Source organism: Embiotoca jacksoni, unplaced genomic scaffold (assembly GCF_022577435.1).
Source record: "Embiotoca jacksoni isolate LCO1_2020_lvr unplaced genomic scaffold, fEmbJac1.0.p SCAF_8, whole genome shotgun sequence".
NCBI lineage: Eukaryota > Metazoa > Chordata > Actinopteri > Embiotocidae > Embiotoca > Embiotoca jacksoni.
The window spans coordinates 14,934,264-14,955,438 of NW_027185436.1; the positions used below are offsets into that span (position 1 = coordinate 14,934,264).

General features: G+C 40.8%; 1 protein-coding gene across 1 annotated transcript in view; it reads right to left on the minus strand.

The window, feature by feature from the left end:
* Window positions 1-2,957: 2,957 nt before the first annotated feature.
* Window positions 2,958-21,175, minus strand: part of LOC138191810 (drebrin) — a 31,235-nt gene continuing 13,017 nt past the window's right edge. The window contains exons 2-16 of the mRNA XM_069138837.1: window positions 16,957-17,012; window positions 16,600-16,712; window positions 15,124-15,198; window positions 9,883-10,026; window positions 9,514-9,591; window positions 9,217-9,368; window positions 9,013-9,067; window positions 7,894-7,968; window positions 7,621-7,732; window positions 6,941-7,471; window positions 6,013-6,429; window positions 5,764-5,862; window positions 5,532-5,665; window positions 4,689-4,740; window positions 2,958-4,574 (exon numbers count right to left, since the gene is read on the minus strand). Of these exons, the coding sequence (XP_068994938.1) occupies window positions 4,438-4,574; window positions 4,689-4,740; window positions 5,532-5,665; window positions 5,764-5,862; window positions 6,013-6,429; window positions 6,941-7,471; window positions 7,621-7,732; window positions 7,894-7,968; window positions 9,013-9,067; window positions 9,217-9,368; window positions 9,514-9,591; window positions 9,883-10,026; window positions 15,124-15,198; window positions 16,600-16,712; window positions 16,957-17,012 (2,230 nt within the window). The 3' untranslated portion in view covers window positions 2,958-4,437. The remainder of the gene's footprint in view (window positions 4,575-4,688; window positions 4,741-5,531; window positions 5,666-5,763; window positions 5,863-6,012; window positions 6,430-6,940; window positions 7,472-7,620; window positions 7,733-7,893; window positions 7,969-9,012; window positions 9,068-9,216; window positions 9,369-9,513; window positions 9,592-9,882; window positions 10,027-15,123; window positions 15,199-16,599; window positions 16,713-16,956; window positions 17,013-21,175) is intronic.

A 21,175-nucleotide genomic window follows, 5' to 3' on the forward strand; every position in this document is an offset into this window, starting at 1 on the left:
ATAGTCATAAAGACCAAAAAAGATCATTTTAGCCAGACACATTTTACGTCAGTTTACTGAACGGAAACATAAATGGTCAGTATGAACAAAAATCCAATAAACCTTAACCAGAGAGGGAGAGATTTCTTCTGGAACCACAGCAGAGTTAATAAAAAATGACTATGGTTTTCAGAGAAACAACCGATTTTCATTGTCCAGGGTAACGGCTTGAAGATGAGGTAAGAGAATTTAGATGTGCCTGTTGCTAGATTCAAAGCATGTTTTTTTTTTTCTCCTTTTTTTCATCTTTAGAATCAGGAAAATAAAACATTTGTAGATTCTCTTGCATTAATTAACAACTACCAATGTTCCCCTGTGGTTTCCAGCCACTTTGAAGATTCCTTCACAATAGACTGAGAGACTTAACCATTTACAAACTGAAGGGGGGAAAAAAATCTCTGTGATTGGATCACAATGCCACATGTTGGCTGATTGTAAGCACAGGAATTGTATCATAAAAGCGAAAACCGCCTCTTGGGAATCATGTCAGGAAAAATCCTGAGTTGGAAATGCTGCCAACTAATTTTCACCAATGACTGGTAAAAAGAGATTTTTTTTTTTTTTTTTTAAATCCATTTTTATAAATTTTTTTTTGCTTCAAGACAGAAAAATGTTCTAATCCTCGTTCATTGTTAGGGTTGTGTGGGACTGGCCGAGAAAAATAGCTTTTTGATGGCAATGGAGGGGATAGGGGGCTTTGCCAAAGAGGACTTCAGAAGTTAATGGGCCGGTTTCTATGCTGACAGTAAAATCTTGGCTCGAGCCATCATTAGCTTCCAAGGCGTTATCTACTTCAGCGGTTTTGAAGATTATCTTTAAAGGGAAAACAGAAAATGACAATGTCAAGAACAAGCGACATGTTTAAAAGCAAAGGTTTAATCGAGACTTACAGCAGATGGAATTATCACCAAGCTAAAGCTGATTATTGTCGGATAACAGTTTAGAGAAATTCTTTCTAGATAATTGTTGTAGCCTTAAAATTGTCTCAAAAGCAAACGGCATCGGTAGTGGATTCACTTTTTGATGCACCACCATGCTAGCAATGGAGTTTCTATTGCTGGTCATTTTTGATTCACTGGATGAAATTAGTGACTGTTTGCCCTACAGAACAAAACAAAATGAAACCCATTGTGTCAGTGAGGGTCCCTATGTACAAATACTGATCTTTATTTCAGCAGGGGAGAAGAAAACAGGAGCTCCTTATGTGTTTTAAGAATAACAGCTCCTGCCTGAGCTGTACTACACCTTTACTACAGCAAACACTACGGGCCTCACAGCACTTTACAGTGGGGTAGATCCAAACAGGCAGTTTTAGTGCGCAAAGATTGGTAACCTGGAGCCTTTTGAAAAGAGTCGCTGACCCCGTCCTTCATGTTTCCTTTTGCAGAACACTGAGCCAACAAAAAAAACAAAAAAAAAGTCCTATCTGGTCTCACTTGCACCGACAGTACAGTAAAGAAGAAGGTAGACTCAACTCAGAGTAATGAGACTGCTGCGGTAAGATTCTAGTCTCTTTTAAACTGACATCTTTCCCAAACATGTAATTAATCACCGAAAGTTGCAGTAAACTATTAGTTTGACTATGACAGGCAGGAGTCTCGGAGTTGCAAGGAGAAGAAGAGGTTGTTTCAGAAATGGGATGCTAAGAATGGTGGGCGTATGCGGTTGCGTGTACTTGTGTGTCTGTGTGCACACTTTCGTGCGCGTCTGTGCTTATCCTCCCCTCCAAGTATCTCGGGGGTTGCCAGAATCGGCTTCAGAGCAGAAACTCGGCCAATAAGCCACGAGCCATCAGCAGCCAGGTCCGATTAGGTTTGTGTCGTTGGCATTGTGCTGATAACACTACAGTGAGTGGCACTTCCCTACCGCCATTTCACCTCAGCCGTCCCACACTTGTCAGTCCTCCACCGGTCAGATAGGGTCTGTCAGTTAAATAAGAGATAAAGGGAAAGTCGGGGGGGGGGGGGGCGTAGTCCTCTCTGTTAGTTTAGCACCATAGTCGAAGGGTTTTTGTTACTGACGAGGGTCACAGAAGGAAGGAACAGCCTCAAGACAAAGAGGACGGCACATTAGCTGGTGTCTCCCCATCATTCTGTTTAATCCGAAGAGACAAGGGATCTCTTGAGTTGTGGGGATGACCATGGGAACGGGGAACTGGAAGAGCGAGAGAAAGGGGAACACAACTGTCGAGACTGATCTGCCTTCACGTTCTCTGTGCACAGATGTCCTCTCACTCTTACTTTATCTATTACTTCTTGGCTGTTTATCTTTCTCATGCCATTTTTTTTTCTACTTTTAAACTTTAAGTTTCTATTTTTTTTTTTTTTTCTATCTCTCAATCTTGCTCATTTGAGGCTTTTACGGTCTTCTTGCCAACCAATTAGTATTTCATAAGAGGCTCATCACCTTTTCACACATATCACTGATGATTAGCCTTCTGGGAGAACTTCGACAGAATAGTCTCCTGGATAGATTTAGTCGGTCTGTCAGCAGGCATCAGTTCAAGCAGGATGAGACCCATGTCAAACATTACCTCTCTATTTTGGAACAGAGGCTCAGCTGCCAAACACGGTTATTGAACTGGCACTACGAGCGTAACCCCCTCCCCCCCCAAAAAAAATATTAAAGGTGTATGGTTAAGAAATATTAATGTCATATTCAATCAATCATCATTACCCTAGGGGAAAATCCTGTTTAAGGTGTAGAGGCATTAGCAATTTTTAGCTTTGGAAATGTCAGGATATCCCACTTTTAAAACATGTGCAACAATGAGCCTCCTCTCTGCCTGTCAAAATATTTTGCCTTTTGTCCTGAGGAATCTGTTCAGTTCAGTCAGCCCGTGCTCAATAATGTTGTCAGTGACAAATTGGGAAAGGCAATGTCTCCACCTATAGGTGCAAATATAGCACTACTACAACTATGTTTTTTTTCTTTATTCAGAATTAATCCATGAGTTCAGTAAAAACAGTGTATTATTGAAATCAATGTTGAAAACATTAAAATATTTTTGAATTCAGCCAAATGCCTGAAGGGACATGTGTTGTTATTTACGAAAAAGAGAAAAAAAAACTATGCAAACCACTTTTTTCCTTAGTTTTAAAACAAGTTCAGGACTTGTACCATTAGCATGATGAAAGAGTGGCAATGCTATGAATTGATATCGAATGTGGACAGTTAACAGCTAACAATTATGATACTATCCATTACAGATTCTTTTTCGGAGGTTTCTTTACCATTATAACACTTAGACGCAGAACCCGGGTGTCAGTTTATTCCCGTTTTAAACTCAAATTGTGATGACAATAGTCTAAAATTACATGAAAATTCTTTGTTTTTAGACAAATAACTTCCCACTACCACAGCACCGAAGCCCTCCAGTAAAAAGGTTTGTTGAAAACTGTAAAAGTCCAAAATAAAGCAGGAGACAAACATTTTAAAGCAGTTTCAATTTTTAGGTGCTATATATTTGTAAGTCTGGAGTAAATACAAAAAAAACCAGATACCATGAAACAAGCATAGAACATACAAACAAACAAACAATAGAAAACAAGACGATCTTTGCTTTTTTTTTTTTTTTTTATACATTCTTATATACATTGTAGTGTATTATGATATTACAGAAGATTAAAATTGAAAGAATTTTTTCATGTCATCTGTGTGTCAACACAATTCATTATTTTGTTAAAAATCTAAGAGAAAATAAGATACAACATGGTCACAAAATGTATGGAAGGACATCACCAGATGAACAAAATACAGCCCATCCAAAATCCAGTCAAGCACACCTCTGCTTTTTCATCATTTGTTATGCTTCTGTTCTGGTTTGGGTAATTAATCTGCGCTGTAAGACTGTCAGTAACAAACACAGAAAATAAGTCAGGAAACACAGGAAGATGATTATAAGATGATGTCTGATACATGGATACAAATGGTGAGATGAGTGGAATGCTTGTTATATGTGTGGATCAAAAAGGAGACTATATACAAAAAAAAAAAATTCGGTGTGTTTCTTAGAAGAAAAGCAAGTTTGTGATCATTTGTCATTGTGATCTGATCTCTACCACCAACACTTCCACTGTATCTCAAAAGGAAATAAGTTATTTTGGTCCAGGAAAAGGTCTTTGCTATTTTATCCAAGAAAATGAGGCTGGGTAATCTCTACATACTTGAGAGTATTTTGTTTTTCTCAAAAACATCAAAATAGAAAGTCACACTTTTCTTTATGCTTTCTGCAAAACAGGCAGTCACATTTTTCTTTATTCTTCCCACATAATAGAGAGTACAGAGTTTCAGTGGGAGGATTAAGGTAAAAACATGCATAAACGTGAGGGAAATGGTGTCCCTGAGTGTGTGTGTGTGTGTGTGTGTGTGTGTGCGTGCGTGCATATGATGGTGTGTCTATATGGTCTCTACATAATTGGCAGGGAATAAACCTTGACGGCCATCTTTGCTCCACCCCCTCCACCAGGCTTTGTCCACCATTTCCACTTCCCTGATGATGTCACCCGGTTCAAAGGAGATCTCAGATTCGTCCTCTGTGGGAACCACAAGATAAGATGGTGGAGACCCGATAATCATGGTGTAATTATTGTAAATGGAGGCACTTTTTGCACACATGCGTGGCGATTATCCTCTAAACGGCAGCTTACCTGCTTGGTAGTCATACAGAGCTCGGACGCACATTTGACACTCGGCTAAAACCTGAAGTAGAGAGGAAGATGGAGTCAGAGAAAGGCTATAATCGAGAAATATATTTCTTTTTAAACTAAAATTCAAAAGAGTAAACCACTTTCATGAACAATTTCTGAAATTAACTTTAATTTGAAAAAAGTCAGGCTTGTGATATCCTGTTTTTCTTTTTACCAACAAACCCCATGAAAAGGTTGAAGCCATCAGTGAATTCAACTGTGCATTAAACTTCAATTGTTGTGCAAAACCAATTAAAATACACAACTGAGCGATAATTTTCCTCTTTCTGGTTTATTTTAAAGCCTACATGCCGTGTTCTGCTACTGTGAAGACTCAAACAGAGTGTGTATAAATCCACTGCGGTACCCAACAAGTGCTCTTTACTGTATTGGCCTGTTTGAGTCCTCAGTACCCAACTGATGTAGAATATTATCCAGCTTTTTTATGTAATTATCTTGGTGTTAAGGGGCCTAAAGTGAGGCAACGTCAGAGTACTGAGACACTCTAATGACCTGTTGGCTTCCATCTTGTTGTTGGATTTGTTGACAATAAGAAAAATGTTGAACTGCACTGACCCTTAAAAATATTCCTCACCAGTCATTGGAGATTAAATTATTTAACACAATAAGAACATTTTTGTTGCTTGATTATATTAATGGGAGCCATTTTGAGTTCATAGACCTGTGTAAGAAATGTTTTTTGACACAAACCAACCAAATATGTGATAATGTTTTGAATTAAGAAAGAATTTGAATCATGGACTAACACCCTGCGCGAGTAGTACGAGTGTTTCGATAAAGCACCTCTTGTCCATTTTCGGAGATCTCCTGTTTCTCTTCCCCGCTGATGTCATCCTCCTCTGCAGTGTCATGAAGCTCGTAGCACCCAGTCAGCTCTGATGTGCTGCGCTCTGTGTCAGATGGACTCACAGATCGCACTGAGGAAGACAAGTGTGAAAAGTGTTATCACAGTCCGAACAGCACTAATAACTTGATGTATTAAATACTAAAAACTGGAACTGAATTGTTGCCAAACCTATTCCATTCTGTTCTTCTGTGTCGTCCCCATTTGTGATCCCATTGGTTGACGGGATTACAGTCTCATGGCTGATTTCTTGACAGATTGGTTCAGCATCTGAAATAATCACTTGTTAGTGACGGATTATCAAATATCTTTCAGAAAGCTGCTGCACATGATTTAGAAATTGTTTATGACAGTGTACAGTAACAATAAACCTCATAAAATGTTGATCCGAATAACGGGACACAAGAAGACGAGGGCTACCTGTGACTGCTGTCTCTTCCTCTTCTTCTGAAAACTCGACAGGCTTAGCAGGAGGCTGACTGTCTTCTGGTTGGTTATCCTCCTCTTCATCTTTCTTTGCTTCCTCTTCATCCTGTGCCAACTCCACCGACTCCTCCAGAGATGGAGGCTCAATTTCTTGTTTTAATCCTTCCACTTCCTCCTCTTTGTCCTCCTCCTCACGCTCCTCCTTCACCTCCTCTTCTTCCTCTTCTTCCTCTTCTTCCTCAGTCTGTGCTGGCTCTGTGGTCACAGCCCAAGGCCCTGGTTGTGTTTCAGGCTTATTTTCCTCATGCTCCTTGACATCCTCTTCCTCATCCTCCTCCACCAGTACAGTCTGTACTTTGTCGCTAGTGTCTGAGACCAGCTCAGCGTGCACATGGTTGGCTGTGTTGAGGTCTGTGGATTGGAAAGATACAACACTCCTAAACATTTACAAAGACTTCTTCATGTCCCTGAAAGGTATCATTTTTATACACACCCCTGTAAATATAGTGTGACCCTTACATCTTATTAAAGCATCCATGGAGATTGTGTATGTCTTCGGCAGAAAAACTTAAGTTTGAAAGATTAAAATGCACAATTTGACATGACTAGGAATATGTCATTATTTAAGGAATATTCCATTTTGACTGTGACTGTCATTTCAGTATAACAAGTACCTGATTTATAGTCCCTTGTTCACATGTTTGGAGTATGTGGAGTCATTTTTGGCAAAAGTATAAACCGTAACACATTTCTTAACAACCTATATTTAATGTCCAGCGATTCATGACCTTAACAAACCAGTAATAAGCGCAATTATTTGCAGAGTGACATGCTCCTCTTGTTTCATCACTGTGAGTGTTGAACATCGTAATATTTTCTCATATCCGCCTTAATGTGAGTCTTTGTATCGTGTTTACGTTACCTGTGTTTGACCGTGGACTCTCAGGAAGAGGAGCTGTAGGAGCCTGTAGAGGTAGACCAGGCTCGAAGCACAAAGCTGAGTGCTCTGGCAGGGTTTGGTTATTTAGTGGTGAGGCAGGCAGGGCTTCTGTGTGGGATTCAGAGGGGTTGTTTTTTACTAAACTGGGGGGCAAAGAAGCCAAGAGAGTAGGGGAGGCTGGAGGTGCAGAAGGTTCTGTAGGTGACGTAGCTTCGGGCTCCTGAATGGAGACGTTAGTTTGCGGAATGCTGGGCAGGGCTGCAACTGGAGGGGCAGGGCGAAGAGGTGATGTGGGTGGTGACATGGGAGGTTTGGGCCTTTGTGGAGAAGTAACGGGGCGGAAATCGGGGCTCATGGGGGGAGACATGGTACGGTAAATGGGGGAGGGAGTAGCCCGGGAGAAGGGGGAGACCAGGGGAGAACTGCGAGGGGAGGATGCCGTGCTGTCTTCTGTTTTAGAGAAGATGAAGGCTGTGTCTGTCAGGCTGCGCTGGTATCGTCTGAATGTTTTGCCTGGAGAGAAAGAAAACCGTTTGTTAGCAGCTCAAAAAACGAATACACAATGCACATCCAAAACCTTGGAACCGCATGCTCTCCAGCTTCAATGAACCTGTCTGGATCTTCTTATCAAAACACGTAGCATCATCTGTTCAAACTCATACCGGTACGGGAGGATCCAGGGCTCGTGGGACTCTGTGATGATGATGATGATGACAGCTGCCTGAAGAACTCCCTGGGGTTCATGGAGCGTTGGGAAACTAAGACTGCTGCTTCCTACAGGTCAAGGAACGTACAACAAGCAAGAAATTGAAATGATGAAACGGTCTTACTTGAGTTTTTGGTGCAGATTTTACGAGTGACAAATTTGTGGCCCATTCAGGTCTTTGCCCGAGCAAAGTTATCCGCATCTTCATGCGAGTATAATAATTACTTACTGCTGCTTTCTCTATGGACTCACTCCTTCTTAGGCGAGCCCTCATGTGGTCTTCGTGTTCCCTCTGCTGCTTCTCCTGTGGGGCAGAAACACAGCACATTTTCTGTATCTACACACAGATGCTCCCTGAATGCACACTGCAGTGCACACAACTGGTGTGTGGCCAAACTGGTCTGGAGAGTGTCAAATACAGCAATATAAATTCAACTAGCAGAATTCCGTGTTTCTCCTTCGATCGGGACCCCCCCCCCTCCCTCCGGAAAGAAACGCGTTTAGGTCAAAAACCTAGTATATGGCTTGACCCTGTGTGACACTGGAGGGCTTTCATTTGAAAAGTGTAACTTTGATCTCTCAGTGACAGACGCTCTCTCTAGCTATAGCTCTGACCCCGCTGTTGCGGTCCAGTTGAAAATATTTTATACCTGTTTTTACCTCATTTATGAGCACCCACTTCTTACTAACTTAGTGTGAGAGTCTCTGCTGTGTTTTGCAGGTCGCGTTAGTTACTGTCTTGTGATGTCTGTGTGTTTGACAAATATACTTGGTCAGCTCTCAGGGAACCTGGGCGCACCCGCACACGTAAGTCTATGTTTGGGAGAAACTGCACATCGTTTGAACCTTCAGCGAGCTGCTCAGAAACGGGTAAAGAGCTACCGGTAGCTCACGAGTGACGGGTCGGAGACCCCCTGGTTATAATCCATCACTTGACTTCATCTTTTGCTCCCGTGATAATTACTCATTATTGCAACCTCTAGTAACTAGAGGTTGCAATCACTGTAACCTCCTGGTCTGCCAGTAGGTGCAGTTGGGCCTGCAGGTTTAGTTGGCCCCTACTAGCCCATATATTCGAGACACGTGATGACAAAACTGCTATTTAAATAGTCTTATTATAGTCAGATTGGGTGTCAAGTCATATACGCAACCCGCCACTGAAGCAGAAACTTTTCTCCTACTCTCATTTACTACATCTTGTATGTTAGGTAACATTTGAAAACACATTGTATTTAGACAAAGTGGGAGCAGAAATTTTTCATGTCAATTTATATGCATCCATTCAGAGCAAGTGAGGAGGATTCATTTCGATTCACCATTTTACATGCGAACAATGTGAAATTCGTACCCATATGGATTTCTCCTTTTTGCGCATCTCTTCTTCTTGCTCTGCCTGTTTTCTTCTGCAAGACAGAAAAATAAATGAGACGGCTCCATTTTATTATCATCCAAAAATCATTATCCAAAATACATTACATGTATGGTGTACTTGAAAGCGCTTTGGTCTTCCAATCTATTCAAAATATAAACGGGAAAAACCCGTTGTTCCAACCTCTGCTCCTCAATCATCTGCAGTTTCTCGTTCATTTTTCTGTCTCTCTCGTCCGCATCCCTTCGTTCCTTCAGAATTCGTTCTCTTTCAAGGCGCCGTCTCTCCTCTGCTGCTCTTCTCCTCTCTTCTTCTTTCCTCTCTTCTTCCTCACGCTGACACACACAAAGGGTCACAGCATGAGCCGACATGTTACTTTCAGTATTAAAACGGAAGCTCCCTTTTAATATAAATAGACGTAAAAATCCAGCTAAACTACATTTAGCCATTTGGAATAAAGTGAAGGATATTTGGTTATACCTCTGCACGTGCCCAGAAGGAGTCTCTGTTTATTAGTCTCATCTCCATTGCAGCATTAGTTTTTCTGTAGTTTGTGCCCTATAAATAAAAAAGGAAAAGGGAATAGTAAATATGCCAGAAATTCTTACATTTTATACAAAGAAAACCATTTTGTATTGTATTATATTGTACGTTTTATAGTAATTATGCTCAAAATCTAGGCAAAAACTATATTAATTTGAATAATTTTCATACGAATGACTTGAATTGATACATTTTCTGGAAGCAAAAGTTAAACTTCAGACACAGAAGCCACTAAAGAGACGCTATGTATATATGAAAGTCTCTGTCTCCATCTAATGGACAGATGAGGTATTGCAGGAGACTCACCACTATTTCCTCCTTGTCCGCAGACCGAGAGCTCTTTCTCACCCACTGTGTAGGAGTATGGGCTTGGGCCTTGCTGAGCTCAGCGCTTATCCTCTCCTCTGTCACATCCTCTACCTTCTCTGCACTAATGAAAGCATGTGCTTCCTAAAACACACAGGGCAGAGGAGTGAGAAAGAGATGGCAAGGAGAGTAAGACAGATGTGAATGTAATCCAGCCGGTCATGCTGTACTGTAGCCTCACTTTCTCACGCTCACGTACACACACACACACACACAAAGAAAACCATGCACAAGAACACACAGTCCCTCTGGTGGTTTTCTCTTGGTCTGACTTGAAGTTGCAAACATGGAGCCAAACAGTTGTGCAACTGCTTCAGTTGTAAGCCTTGTGGGAGAACAAAAACAGCAAGGGTTTTAGTGTGAGGACAAGTATGCATTGGTTTGGATGGTTATGAATAGGAGAAGGGGGAGAATGAGAAGTAGTGGCTAGAGAACACGTGAGAAGGGTGTGAAAGCATGTGTGTTTCCAAAAGACAGAAAATGATCAGAATTGGCAGTCAATACGTCATTTGAAAGCATGAAGCCTCAAAATTCAAAGTAAACCACTTTCAAATACAAAACAATAGTTATTTGCAAGAAAAGGGGATTTACCGGAAAACAGCCCACTGCTTGAATATATATATATATATGTGTGTGTGTGTGTGTGTGTGTGTGTGTGTGTGTGTGTGTGTGTGTGTGTTAAACATGGGCTGAACTCATGTTTGTGGATGCACACATCAGTATGTAACCAGAACCTCAGAATAATATCCATGGAGAGTTACTCCAGGTTTGTTGATGGAGGTCCAGGTCTGTCAGCCTCCAACAGGAAACCACAGCTTTATCTGAGTGACAATACTGACACTGAGTATTCACTGTGGCCTGTTATACATGTCAGTGTAGTGTATAATCCATATCACTCTGGCTGTCACTGCCAACTTGTCTGGGCTCAGAGTCCAGACAGCGACACTGGAGAAAGTCATGCAAACAAACTACGGTCTACAACAAAAGCTCCCGAGAAGATTGACAACCACTCATAAAACTGATAACAGGACAGTTTGCTCTCTTTATGTTAGTCACGGAAGATTTAATACAAATCACCTCTAATTCTTTTCCTAACTCTTGACATAACATGGCTTGGAGTCATTCTACAGCATTCAAAACCTTTTTTAATTTTTTTTTTTTTAATTTTTTTAGATGTAACTTGTGTGAGATTAAATGTATACCTCCTCTCACACTCTCATCCTCCCTGTACTCCCACCTTTCACCTTGTTTCAACCCCATGGAATTTCATGTCATTGGAATAACATTAAGTGACAAATCAGAAAGAAAAACATTCTTTAGCTCAAAGCGTTGTTTCAATAGTAAACTGCTCTGTTTAGAAGAATACATCATGCTCTCGATAATTTCATGGGTAAATCTCAGTACTGCATAGTGACTAGGTGGGATGTTTCATCTGTGTAGGATTTGTGGCACTGATGACCTTGGCAAAAGCTCACTGTGCGTACAAGAATATAACCTGTCTGGGAGGAAAAGGAGCTCAGGGGTGATGTGACAGGTTGAGAGATTTTCTAGCTGTAATTGGGCTCAACTCCACACAAACTGTCTCCCTGCTCTGGAACATAACTGCTTCCCAGTCTCCATATTCTACTCAGGAGTGGTTCAGACTCAGAGGCAGTAGATGGATGTGGGGATACTCAGGTTTCCCCAGTTGAAGTTTGTCCCAGTTGACGGATGGGTTACTTAAGATAAATGTCATAATTGGCATGTGAAATTCAGAATTTAGATTTTCTTGTCTAAATCTTTACTGCTTTGAAAGTGTTTACTTTTCTATAAAAAGGCAAATTGCTCATGCAGTGCAAGAATACTGATTTCATTTATAGTTCATTCTGATCCTTAAAACTTATATTTACAGATCAGTTTGCAATCAGATTTTTATAAGCTAACATAAGACAGGTGGAGTGATGTTCGTTGACATGAAACTAAAGCTTCTGTTCTCAAGTGTGTGTCAGAGCGAGATGACAGGTGAATGATCTAAAGTGCTTCAGGGTTTAGTGCCTTGACCCGAGCATGTTGCTTTAGTCCTTATTCACAATAGAATGACTGTTCTATTTCTTTCTTTTTTTTTGGAAATCCAAATCTCCTGCTCTGGCCTGGTGCCCGGCCATCTTGTGGCCAAATCAGGGTATGCTTGTTGTACGCTTGATGAATTAAAGGTGCATTTTATATCATTTAAAGTTAGAAAAGATTGAACATTCTTATTTCCAGTTTTACAGCCCTTTTGTTCACATATTGTCATCACTTCCAATATTCATATCTAGCACACTTAAACGCATACACATGTAGAACAATGCAAACTCCTGCATCTTATTCATATTTTGCTTTTCATAACTTAATGCCACACGAGAGCTCAGTTTGTAACACACCCAAATTGTCTGCTGCAGACTCGCCTTGACAAAACCCCCTCCCTGCCAGCTGGGACATGCAGCATAGCAAGCCAGAAAAACAGAAACAAGGTGAAAGAAAGATAGGAGATCTTTCTTTCACCTTGTTTCTGTTTTTCCTCTTGAAAGAGAAGGAAGAAAAGGAATAAATGACAACAAACAAAGTATGACAATATTCTAAGAAACAAGCATTTGACAGCCTAGATATTATCATAAGCCCGTGTATGCATGGACGTTATCCCCAAAGTGTTGTTTTCCATGTCATCGCAAGGTCAAGTAAAAAAATGTTCTAACAATCAGGTCTGTATAAAACTATAGCATCTGTTTATACTTTGCCAAATGTGGACATTTAGCAGACAAAGTTGTGGGTGACATAAGTAATATAGCTGTCTGTCTATCTGTATTCCAACAACTGAGACGGTGCCAAAACAGTCGCATATTCGTTTAGATTTAAAAAAGAATCAAGACGAGAGAATTGACCTTAAAACAGGTAGGCTGTGAGTGTCATAAGACTTCGACTTTGTTTGCAGTGTGCAGCACTGGTGGATAAAGTTTTTGCATCCTCTATCCGACGGAAAAATTCATGAAAAGCACGAGTCCTGCAATTTCAACTTTACCTCAGTAAAAACAAACTAACACTAAAGAAGCACTTTAAAAACTCTAAAAGCACTTGTTTTTTTAGAGGTGCTTCCTTCAGCATTACTGCAGCTCACATTAATGGTAGAACAATACACAGAAATAAGTCTGTTGCAAATGATTTTTATATTATCAGTTAACAGGTTGACATTGTTGTACTTAATTCACAAATCATTTAGTCAGTAGAATGACAGTGAAAAGTTCCCCATCCCAAATTCATACAGCCCAAGGAGACGTGACAAAATTGCTTTGTCCAACCAACAGCCCAAACCCTAATAATGCTATTAATTTTAAGGGCTAATTGATTGATTGACTATTAATCACTTAATCATAACTAAGTTTCAACTCAGTTTTACTAGACAAGGCACAGAATCAATTTATGGAGCCTGCAATAGATCCTGATTTAAAGATGGATAGTAATTTGGTGTTGGTTATCCTTCAAATATTTGGGTCCCAAACACTGATATCACTTGTTACTTATATTAAATTCTCCGTGGTGTGCAACAACTAATGGCAACTATAGGCCGATAGAAACCTAAAAAAACAAACTGTTTTTTATAAATATTTTTTCAAAAATTCATCACACACACCAACCCCAAATAATTACCCAAACAGAAGTCTGATGCAGTGTGTTGTGTTGTTGAACAAGCTTCTTTAGTGTTTTAGTTTTTCAGTGTTAGTATACTATGTTATCACGCAGCTCTTTTGTTAATGAGCAACATATTGGAGAAAAGCAGTAAAGGTGATTAAAGGTGATTACGTGGCTTTAACGGAGTGTGAAAACTGTCACGTCTGCTGGCAGCGTTAGAATGAATAAAAGATGAGATTCCACAGTTGCGTATCATCACCGCAGTCTTTAGGTCAGGATATTTCTGCAAATAGAAGCCATATGCAGGCCTGTGATGTCCATTGGACACAGTATGTTCTCTTTTAAGTCTGAATCAGCTTTAGGTAATAAATCGAAGTTTGAACCGCTGAGTAAAGAAAGATCAAACACTCTTTCACTGATTCCTGCAGCTTAAGATCAGATAATAACTGTGAGAACAGTTTGGTCTTCATTAAAAATAAATTGTTTCGGTTCCCTTTTCCCGTCTATTTACAGTACTGACCACAGGTTATTGGCTCTGTCTTGACACAGGACCAGCTGTTAATGCTTGTGTGTATGTGCTAAGGTTACAGGTCACATATCTCCCACAATTCACATAAGGCAAATTGATTTTCTTCATTGTCCTCCATGTTTGGCATGTAATCATTTCTCTACAATATTTTTTAATCCCACAGTAAAATGTACAAAGGCCCCAGAGTGCCTCAGAGAGCGTAGTGGGTTATTAGACGGTGGCTCACAAAATCCCAGACTTGACAACCGCTGCTTAAAAAACAAACAAACAAAAAAAGAGACAAAAAACAACAAACATTCCATAGATGCTTCTGCAGTTGATGGGGTGATGTCTTTATATGGAAACTAGTAAACTAAGGGGTCAGTTAAACTGCTCCTACTTAGACTAAAACACAAAATCAACAGAGTTTGAGGAGCCCAGATTGAGTGGAGAAGCTGCAGCTGGACAGAGTTTCTCAAATGCTGTAACCCCAAGGAACCTGAATCATAAAACTACACACATGCACCTGAATCTTACAAATATACAGATCTGTATTCTCTGTTCCATCTACCTGGTGTCGCTCCAATCAGCTCTTGAGTTTATGGGACTTTGGGTTGCTCCACAAAAAAATGGAGCTTTTAGCCCCAAACGTAGTAACCCCCCGCCCCCCTCCCCCCCAGGGTAGTGACACGGCAGATAGATGAAGCATTCAGAGGACCAACATAGCAATAGAACAGGAAGAGGACTGACAGGAAACTGAAAACAATGCTGCATAAACTACCTTGTATAAATATAGAGTTTGAGAGCACCAAGTCTCAGGTCCAAGGCTAAAGATAACAGAAAAGAATGTGACTTTTTTTTTTTTCCTAAAGCAGGAATTTGAAAAAGAAAGAGCAACAGACATCATGTTTACAAGGAACAGTTTAACAATGAAGCCAAACAGAGGGACAAATAGATGAAATGCAATTTCGTTTTCTCAAATCCAAAAGTCGGTGATAAGTTATTAATCACATGTTGATGTACTGCACCTTGAAGAAGTTTTTGATGGCTGGAATGTGGCTGGCACATTCTGTCCTCCGGTAGTCCTCCACATTTTGGCCAACCTGTGGACAAACACAGGATATAGACACTTACATTCATGTCATACCTCTCTCTGAGGAGACTAAAAAAAGGCATGGGAGAAACAGACTGAGGAACAATAGGATTCATAATGATGTCATCAGGGTGAACCTCTCTACTCTGGTGGTCTGTAGTGCCAATTCGTGGTGTCATTATGCCAAGATCTAATGGGCTCCATAAAGCCTTCAGGAAAGAAAGTTGTCGATGCCTATGAGTCTTGCTGGGGATTTCGGGCTTTTGGAAGAATGCGCTCCGGACTGAAGACTCTAAGATAGAGATGTTTTGCAACAGTTATAGGAGCCCAAAGGCAGCATTCAGGAAAAGAACATCACACCAACTGTGAAGCACGGTGGTGGAAGTGTTATGGTTTGGGTTTGCTTTGCTGTATTAGGAACTAGGAAACTTGCAGTCACTGATGTAGCTATTTTCACATTGTATCAAGGAGTGCTTATGTGAGATAACGTTAGGCCATCTGTCCAAAAAGGAAATTGAGCCAGAAGTAGACCTTTGAATAATGATTATCCTAAACACACCAGTAAATCAACTGAGGAATGGCTCAAAAAGAAAAATTGGAGAGTTATGGAAGGACCCAGTCAGGTTTCAATCCCATTGAAATGTTGTGGGTCATTCGAAATATGCAGTACATGCAAAAAAAAAAAAAGAAATCTTGCAAATGAAATAATTTTGCTGGGAAGGGTGGTAAGAAATATCAGCAAGCCGATGTCAGATTGGTGTTTGCTCAATACCTATAATGAGTTATTTCTGCTATAGGGGGGGATTCTAGCTTCTGAAGCCGAGGGTGTGCTGACTTTTTCTACAGAATAATAATATACAAGTTGATGATTTTGTTTTAGCAAAGGCTACTTTTCCTTGTGGTGTTGTTCCAGTATGCCACCTTTATCTGCAGGTACTGTTTCAAAGAAGATCAAATGTTTATTGTCAAAAAAGTCCAACAATTACCGAAGTTCCTTTTCACGTGATTGTAGCATGTGACATAAATGCACATGAGCTTTTCGATGCTCTGCTTGCCCTATGATTCATAAATGTTTGTGTAGCAGTGACACATTCTCATGGCAACTTGCCGCATGTCAAATGCCAAGTAAGCCTGCGTCAAAACAGGACCACAGAATGTGAATAAGCCAAGTAGTTTAGGATTTTCTCCAGAGCATTTTACAGGTTAATTAGTGCACAGATTTTTCTCTGTAACCACAAGATGTTGAACTCATTATCTAGGAACTTCCAAATGACACGTCTGTCGGCACTAGTGTGTTTCCACACCTTTTTCATAATGTATGTACAAAGCATACATGTATTTCTGTGATTTGCACCGGTATGTGTGTTATGCGGCTTATGAGTCAAGTTCCATGAGCCCGTCTGCCACTCACCCAGCTGATCATAGCAGTCCGGGGGGCTGCCGTCTCTATACTTTCCACTTTGCACAGTCCATATTGAGGCTTTGAGATGTGAAACTTCGCTGCCAGCTCTGCCACACCACCCGCTGTTAGAAAAGACACAGATATAGGGAGAAGTTGGAGGGAGCAAAGGAGCAAAAATATTGATGAGCATGAATGCTGTATTTTCTTTTTTATAGCAGACTGTTACGAGTATTGCAAAACGTCTATTCTCTAAAAACAGGAGGACATCAATTATTTTCAAGCCAAATCGAGATGCTGCCAAATTTAACTCTTTTGTGAGCTTAGGTATTAAAAGTTATATCTGACAAACATGACAGTCCACTTTACCTCCTGAGTCAGCCAGTTTGAGCTTGTTGGTGACGCCATCATATGTAAATAATGCCCTGTGAACATACAGACACACACAGGTCAGTCATAGAGCAATGCAGGACAAAGACACGGCAGACATATTTGTAATCCAGAGTGTTGATTTTTCTGGATTAAAAACAATTTATCTGATTTCTGTGTAACATCTAAAACTCTTATATTCAAGCTTGAGCATGCAGGCTGCTGCTTATTCCATGTGTTCAGCCTTTCATTGTGCACAAGGAGCACACAGAGATGCACACAAGCACAGCCAGATGTTTTACTGCACATACTAGTTCTCTGTATAAAACACAACCGACTTCCCTGCAGTGCCGAGCATCATTACAAAACACCAACAAAAATGTTCAACTGTGACACACGCAATTGGTCACTTTTTCCTGTCTACCTCGCTTCCTGTTTGCCGAAGGCTTTTACATTACACGTATAAAACAGGGAGACACACTGCAACACAATCGCCTGCATTGATAACGTTAAGCTCACAAATGGATGGATACTGACTGTTCAATAAATGCACCCAGTGCCGCTCACTGCTACGGCTTACGACATTTCTGCAGGTGCAAACCTGTCCCTGCCACACCTTCAGTCAGTCAACTGTCGCTGTGGCAACTCAACAACTCACGATGTGTTTTGATGAGACCGCTGAGATCCAACTCCACTGCTCAATTAAGAGCACAGTGATTGATTCAAGATGGATACATATCAGTATTTGTATTTTCTTTGTTGTAGAATCTCCAACATGGAAATGTGTGACTTCATATTCGACCAAAAATAAACAAACCAAAAGGCGAATAGGATTCTTAATTTTGTGCTCATTGTGCTACACATTTTCCTGGCTTTTATCTATACCACACGCTCAGAATCCAAAATGATACCCATATGCAGTTTGACAAGACATGCCTCTGACACAATCCTGATTCATGTGTATTTGAATTGTATAAATGTGCGTGTGAGGGTACGTGACTTTACGAGGCAGACTGCGGAGAGATGAATTGTAAAATCTTTTTAGGACTGTGTATGTGTCTGTATGTGTGTGCGTACAAGTATGTGCATGTGTCTGTGTCTGAGAGTGGGTGTGTGTGAATTTTTCTCTGCAGGACTCCTGGAGGTATGTCAATAACATCTGGAGCTGGGTAGCAAGAGGCCATGAACAGCTATTACAATGGGCCAAAGGTGACTCTGTGTGTGTGTGTGTGTGTGTGTGTGTGTGTGTGTGTGTGTGTGTGTGTGTGTGTGTGTGTGTGTGTGTGTGTGTGTGTGTGTGTGTGTGTACGCGCGTGTGTGCATCTGGATAAGAAAAGACAAAGCAGCAGTTTAAAAAGTTTTGGTTAGCTACACAAACTGTCCAAAAAACAACAATAGTTTGTCATGCTGTCTGGCTAACTCAGTTAGCATCTCTGAAACACTTGTTTTTTTTGTGATACAATAAGTCTGCTTTTCTCCCCAAAGACACCAAAAATCATTCAGTATGTGAGTGTGCTGAGGACACAATAACCACATTGTGCGCCCCATTGAGCAAGCAGTGCACGCTGGTCCAGTGTGTGAGTAGGCAGGCTGACACTGCTCTTTCTTTTTATATTTATATACTGCTGATAAGATCTCCAAAGCAAACCAAGTATTTTGAAATCGAATTTCATCCGAATGTAATGCAACTTGTGGAAACATCCTCCACAGCTCTCCAGTATTGTGTGAGTTTTGTGTCACAAATCTCTTCAGGGGTTAGTGTAGCCACAATAACTACACAAACAACACACTCTACTCCTTCATTAGTTTTAGCAGCATACAGAGTTTAGGCACCAAGCCACATTTACTGATCCTTGTTCCTCAAACATTCCGAAAGGTTACCACTGGCAAGCAGTCAAGGTCAAAGGTCACTGTGCCTCTGAAGGAGTCTTAATTGCATGTGCAAATTCTCCACCCACAGGGAACAGGCTTGCACATGAGGATACACTGCTGTGGGACACTCTTTGTTCCGCCACAGCTTTCACAAAGATGGACTTTGCAAAGATCCTATTTTCAGGCACTTTTTCTCCCCGAGACTTTGCTTAATCTCTGCGGCACTTTACAAATGTAATTTTACACAATCAACCACAATATGAAATTTCTATCTATGAATATTTACCTATCTTTTTAGAAAAAAAAAAAAACAATTGGGTCTGAAACTGATCCTGTACATAAACATAATCGCACTCCCTCATCTAGTCTTCCTTGAACCAGGACACACATCTCTGAAGTGCACTCGAACATTAACGTTTTTCAGTTTTAATAAAGTATTAGTAATTAATTAGTAGAATAATTGCCATCTTAAAGCTTTTTCATTCATCCAATGGTTTTATTTGAAGATTAGCGTGGTTGAAATTGAAAGTTAACTGCTTGGTTGAGTACACCAGAGGATGTAAAACCTCCCTGTTATTGACATGAAACCAACAGAGAAAGGTCTATAAAACAGATCCTACAAATCTTCACAGAAGCGTAATGCTCAATGACTGATTTATTATCTAGATATGCCACCACCACTGAGTGTAGTAAGTACAGCAATACAGTTCTCCAAACAGTAGGTGAAGGTTCAAGTGCACATTATAAGTGTTTATCTAGTAAAGTAAGTAAGGGTCTCCCTTCTTCAGCTGGCCGTTAGTGTGCACCAGTGCGATGGCACCACACATGCTCTTTGTCGTCTGCACCACTCGATTAGTTGATGTAAATCTGCAGTAGCGCAAGCAGTCGGAGAAGTAGTAAAGTGTTCCCTAACTAACCGAGCAGATAAAGCCCCACACACAGACACCGACTGATGAGAAAAACAGACTCTCTTGTGTCTGTACTCCAGCCTACCTCCAAACCTAGCCAGCTATGACCTCACAGGGAGGGACAAAGAGAAAGAGAAAAGAAAGTGTGGGGAAAGAGGCCTTCATTAAGGCCATGAAAAAGGGGAGTGGGTAAGACAGAATAAATGAAAAAACAATGACGTCATAATCCGCAACAACATTCACTTTTCAAACTAATTTATAGTGAGAAATGCATCTTCCCATCATTACCACAGCGCGGCCACTCAGTGCAGCTATTTAACAAATAAACAGACATTTTTCAAAGTATTCGGAGGGAAAGGCACCCATCCAATTTATAAACACACACAAAGGCACATGCACACACGATGTACTGTAAGCCGGAGCCAGTAACAATAGGCATGGTTTGTTTTGGACTACCGGAGCCCCTGTAATACCTCCAAACATGCTACGCTCTACCATTTCAAGATTAACATAACAGAAGCAGATGGTGAGCAGTGCGGGAGAAGGCCCTGTCGTCACTTATCCAGGCTAAACTCTGAGCCATTTCAGTGTGGTAACACGCAGGAAATACTTGGAACACAATGTACACACTTCTCTTGTTTTGTGATTTCTACAGAGACTTTGGAGGATTTTCTTTGCTTGTGCTCTCCAATTTTTGTTTTGATGGTTTCATGGAGTGTAGTTGGTTGTACTCGTGCTTTATTATACAATAAGACGGAGTAAAGTAAACGGATGAGACTCTATTTTGGACCCCGGCACCAATAACCATTTTTCATATCCATTGTTAACTTCACCACCCTGACTCCCTCCATATATTCTGTTAATATATTTTATTAACATTTCATATCCATTGTTAACGTCACCACCCTGACTCTCTCCATATATTCTGTTAATATGTTGCCATCATTACTACTCTAAATTCTTTATTCTGACCCCCACCTCCAACAACAGTATATTATTTCCCCCCCCCCCCCCCCCCCCCCCCCCCCCCCCCCCCCCCCCCCCCCCCGCTTTAAATCCTATAGAACAATGTAGCTCTTTCACAAACTGAAGCAATATCTCATCTTTTCTCCCCCGGCTCCCCACATCCTACCCTCTCTTGTCTCTCTGACAAGAAGTTCTTGTGAGCTCGTAGGTCATTTATTCATTCCATCCCTGCCAGCAGGGGAGATATGAGAGATTCTTGGTTAGGCACACTGCTGCCGTTTGATAAACTGTGTATGAAGAAAAAGATATGAGAAAATAGATGCAAGGTTGGGAGCTTTCACCGGGATTCACTGTCCAGATTAGGCTCTCTGTCGTTTCATTACTTTGCTCCCTTTTTTTCTTGCTCTTCTACATACTGATTCATTGATTCCCAGAAGCCCCACCAACTCTCACGGAGGGCATTTGTCAATTTG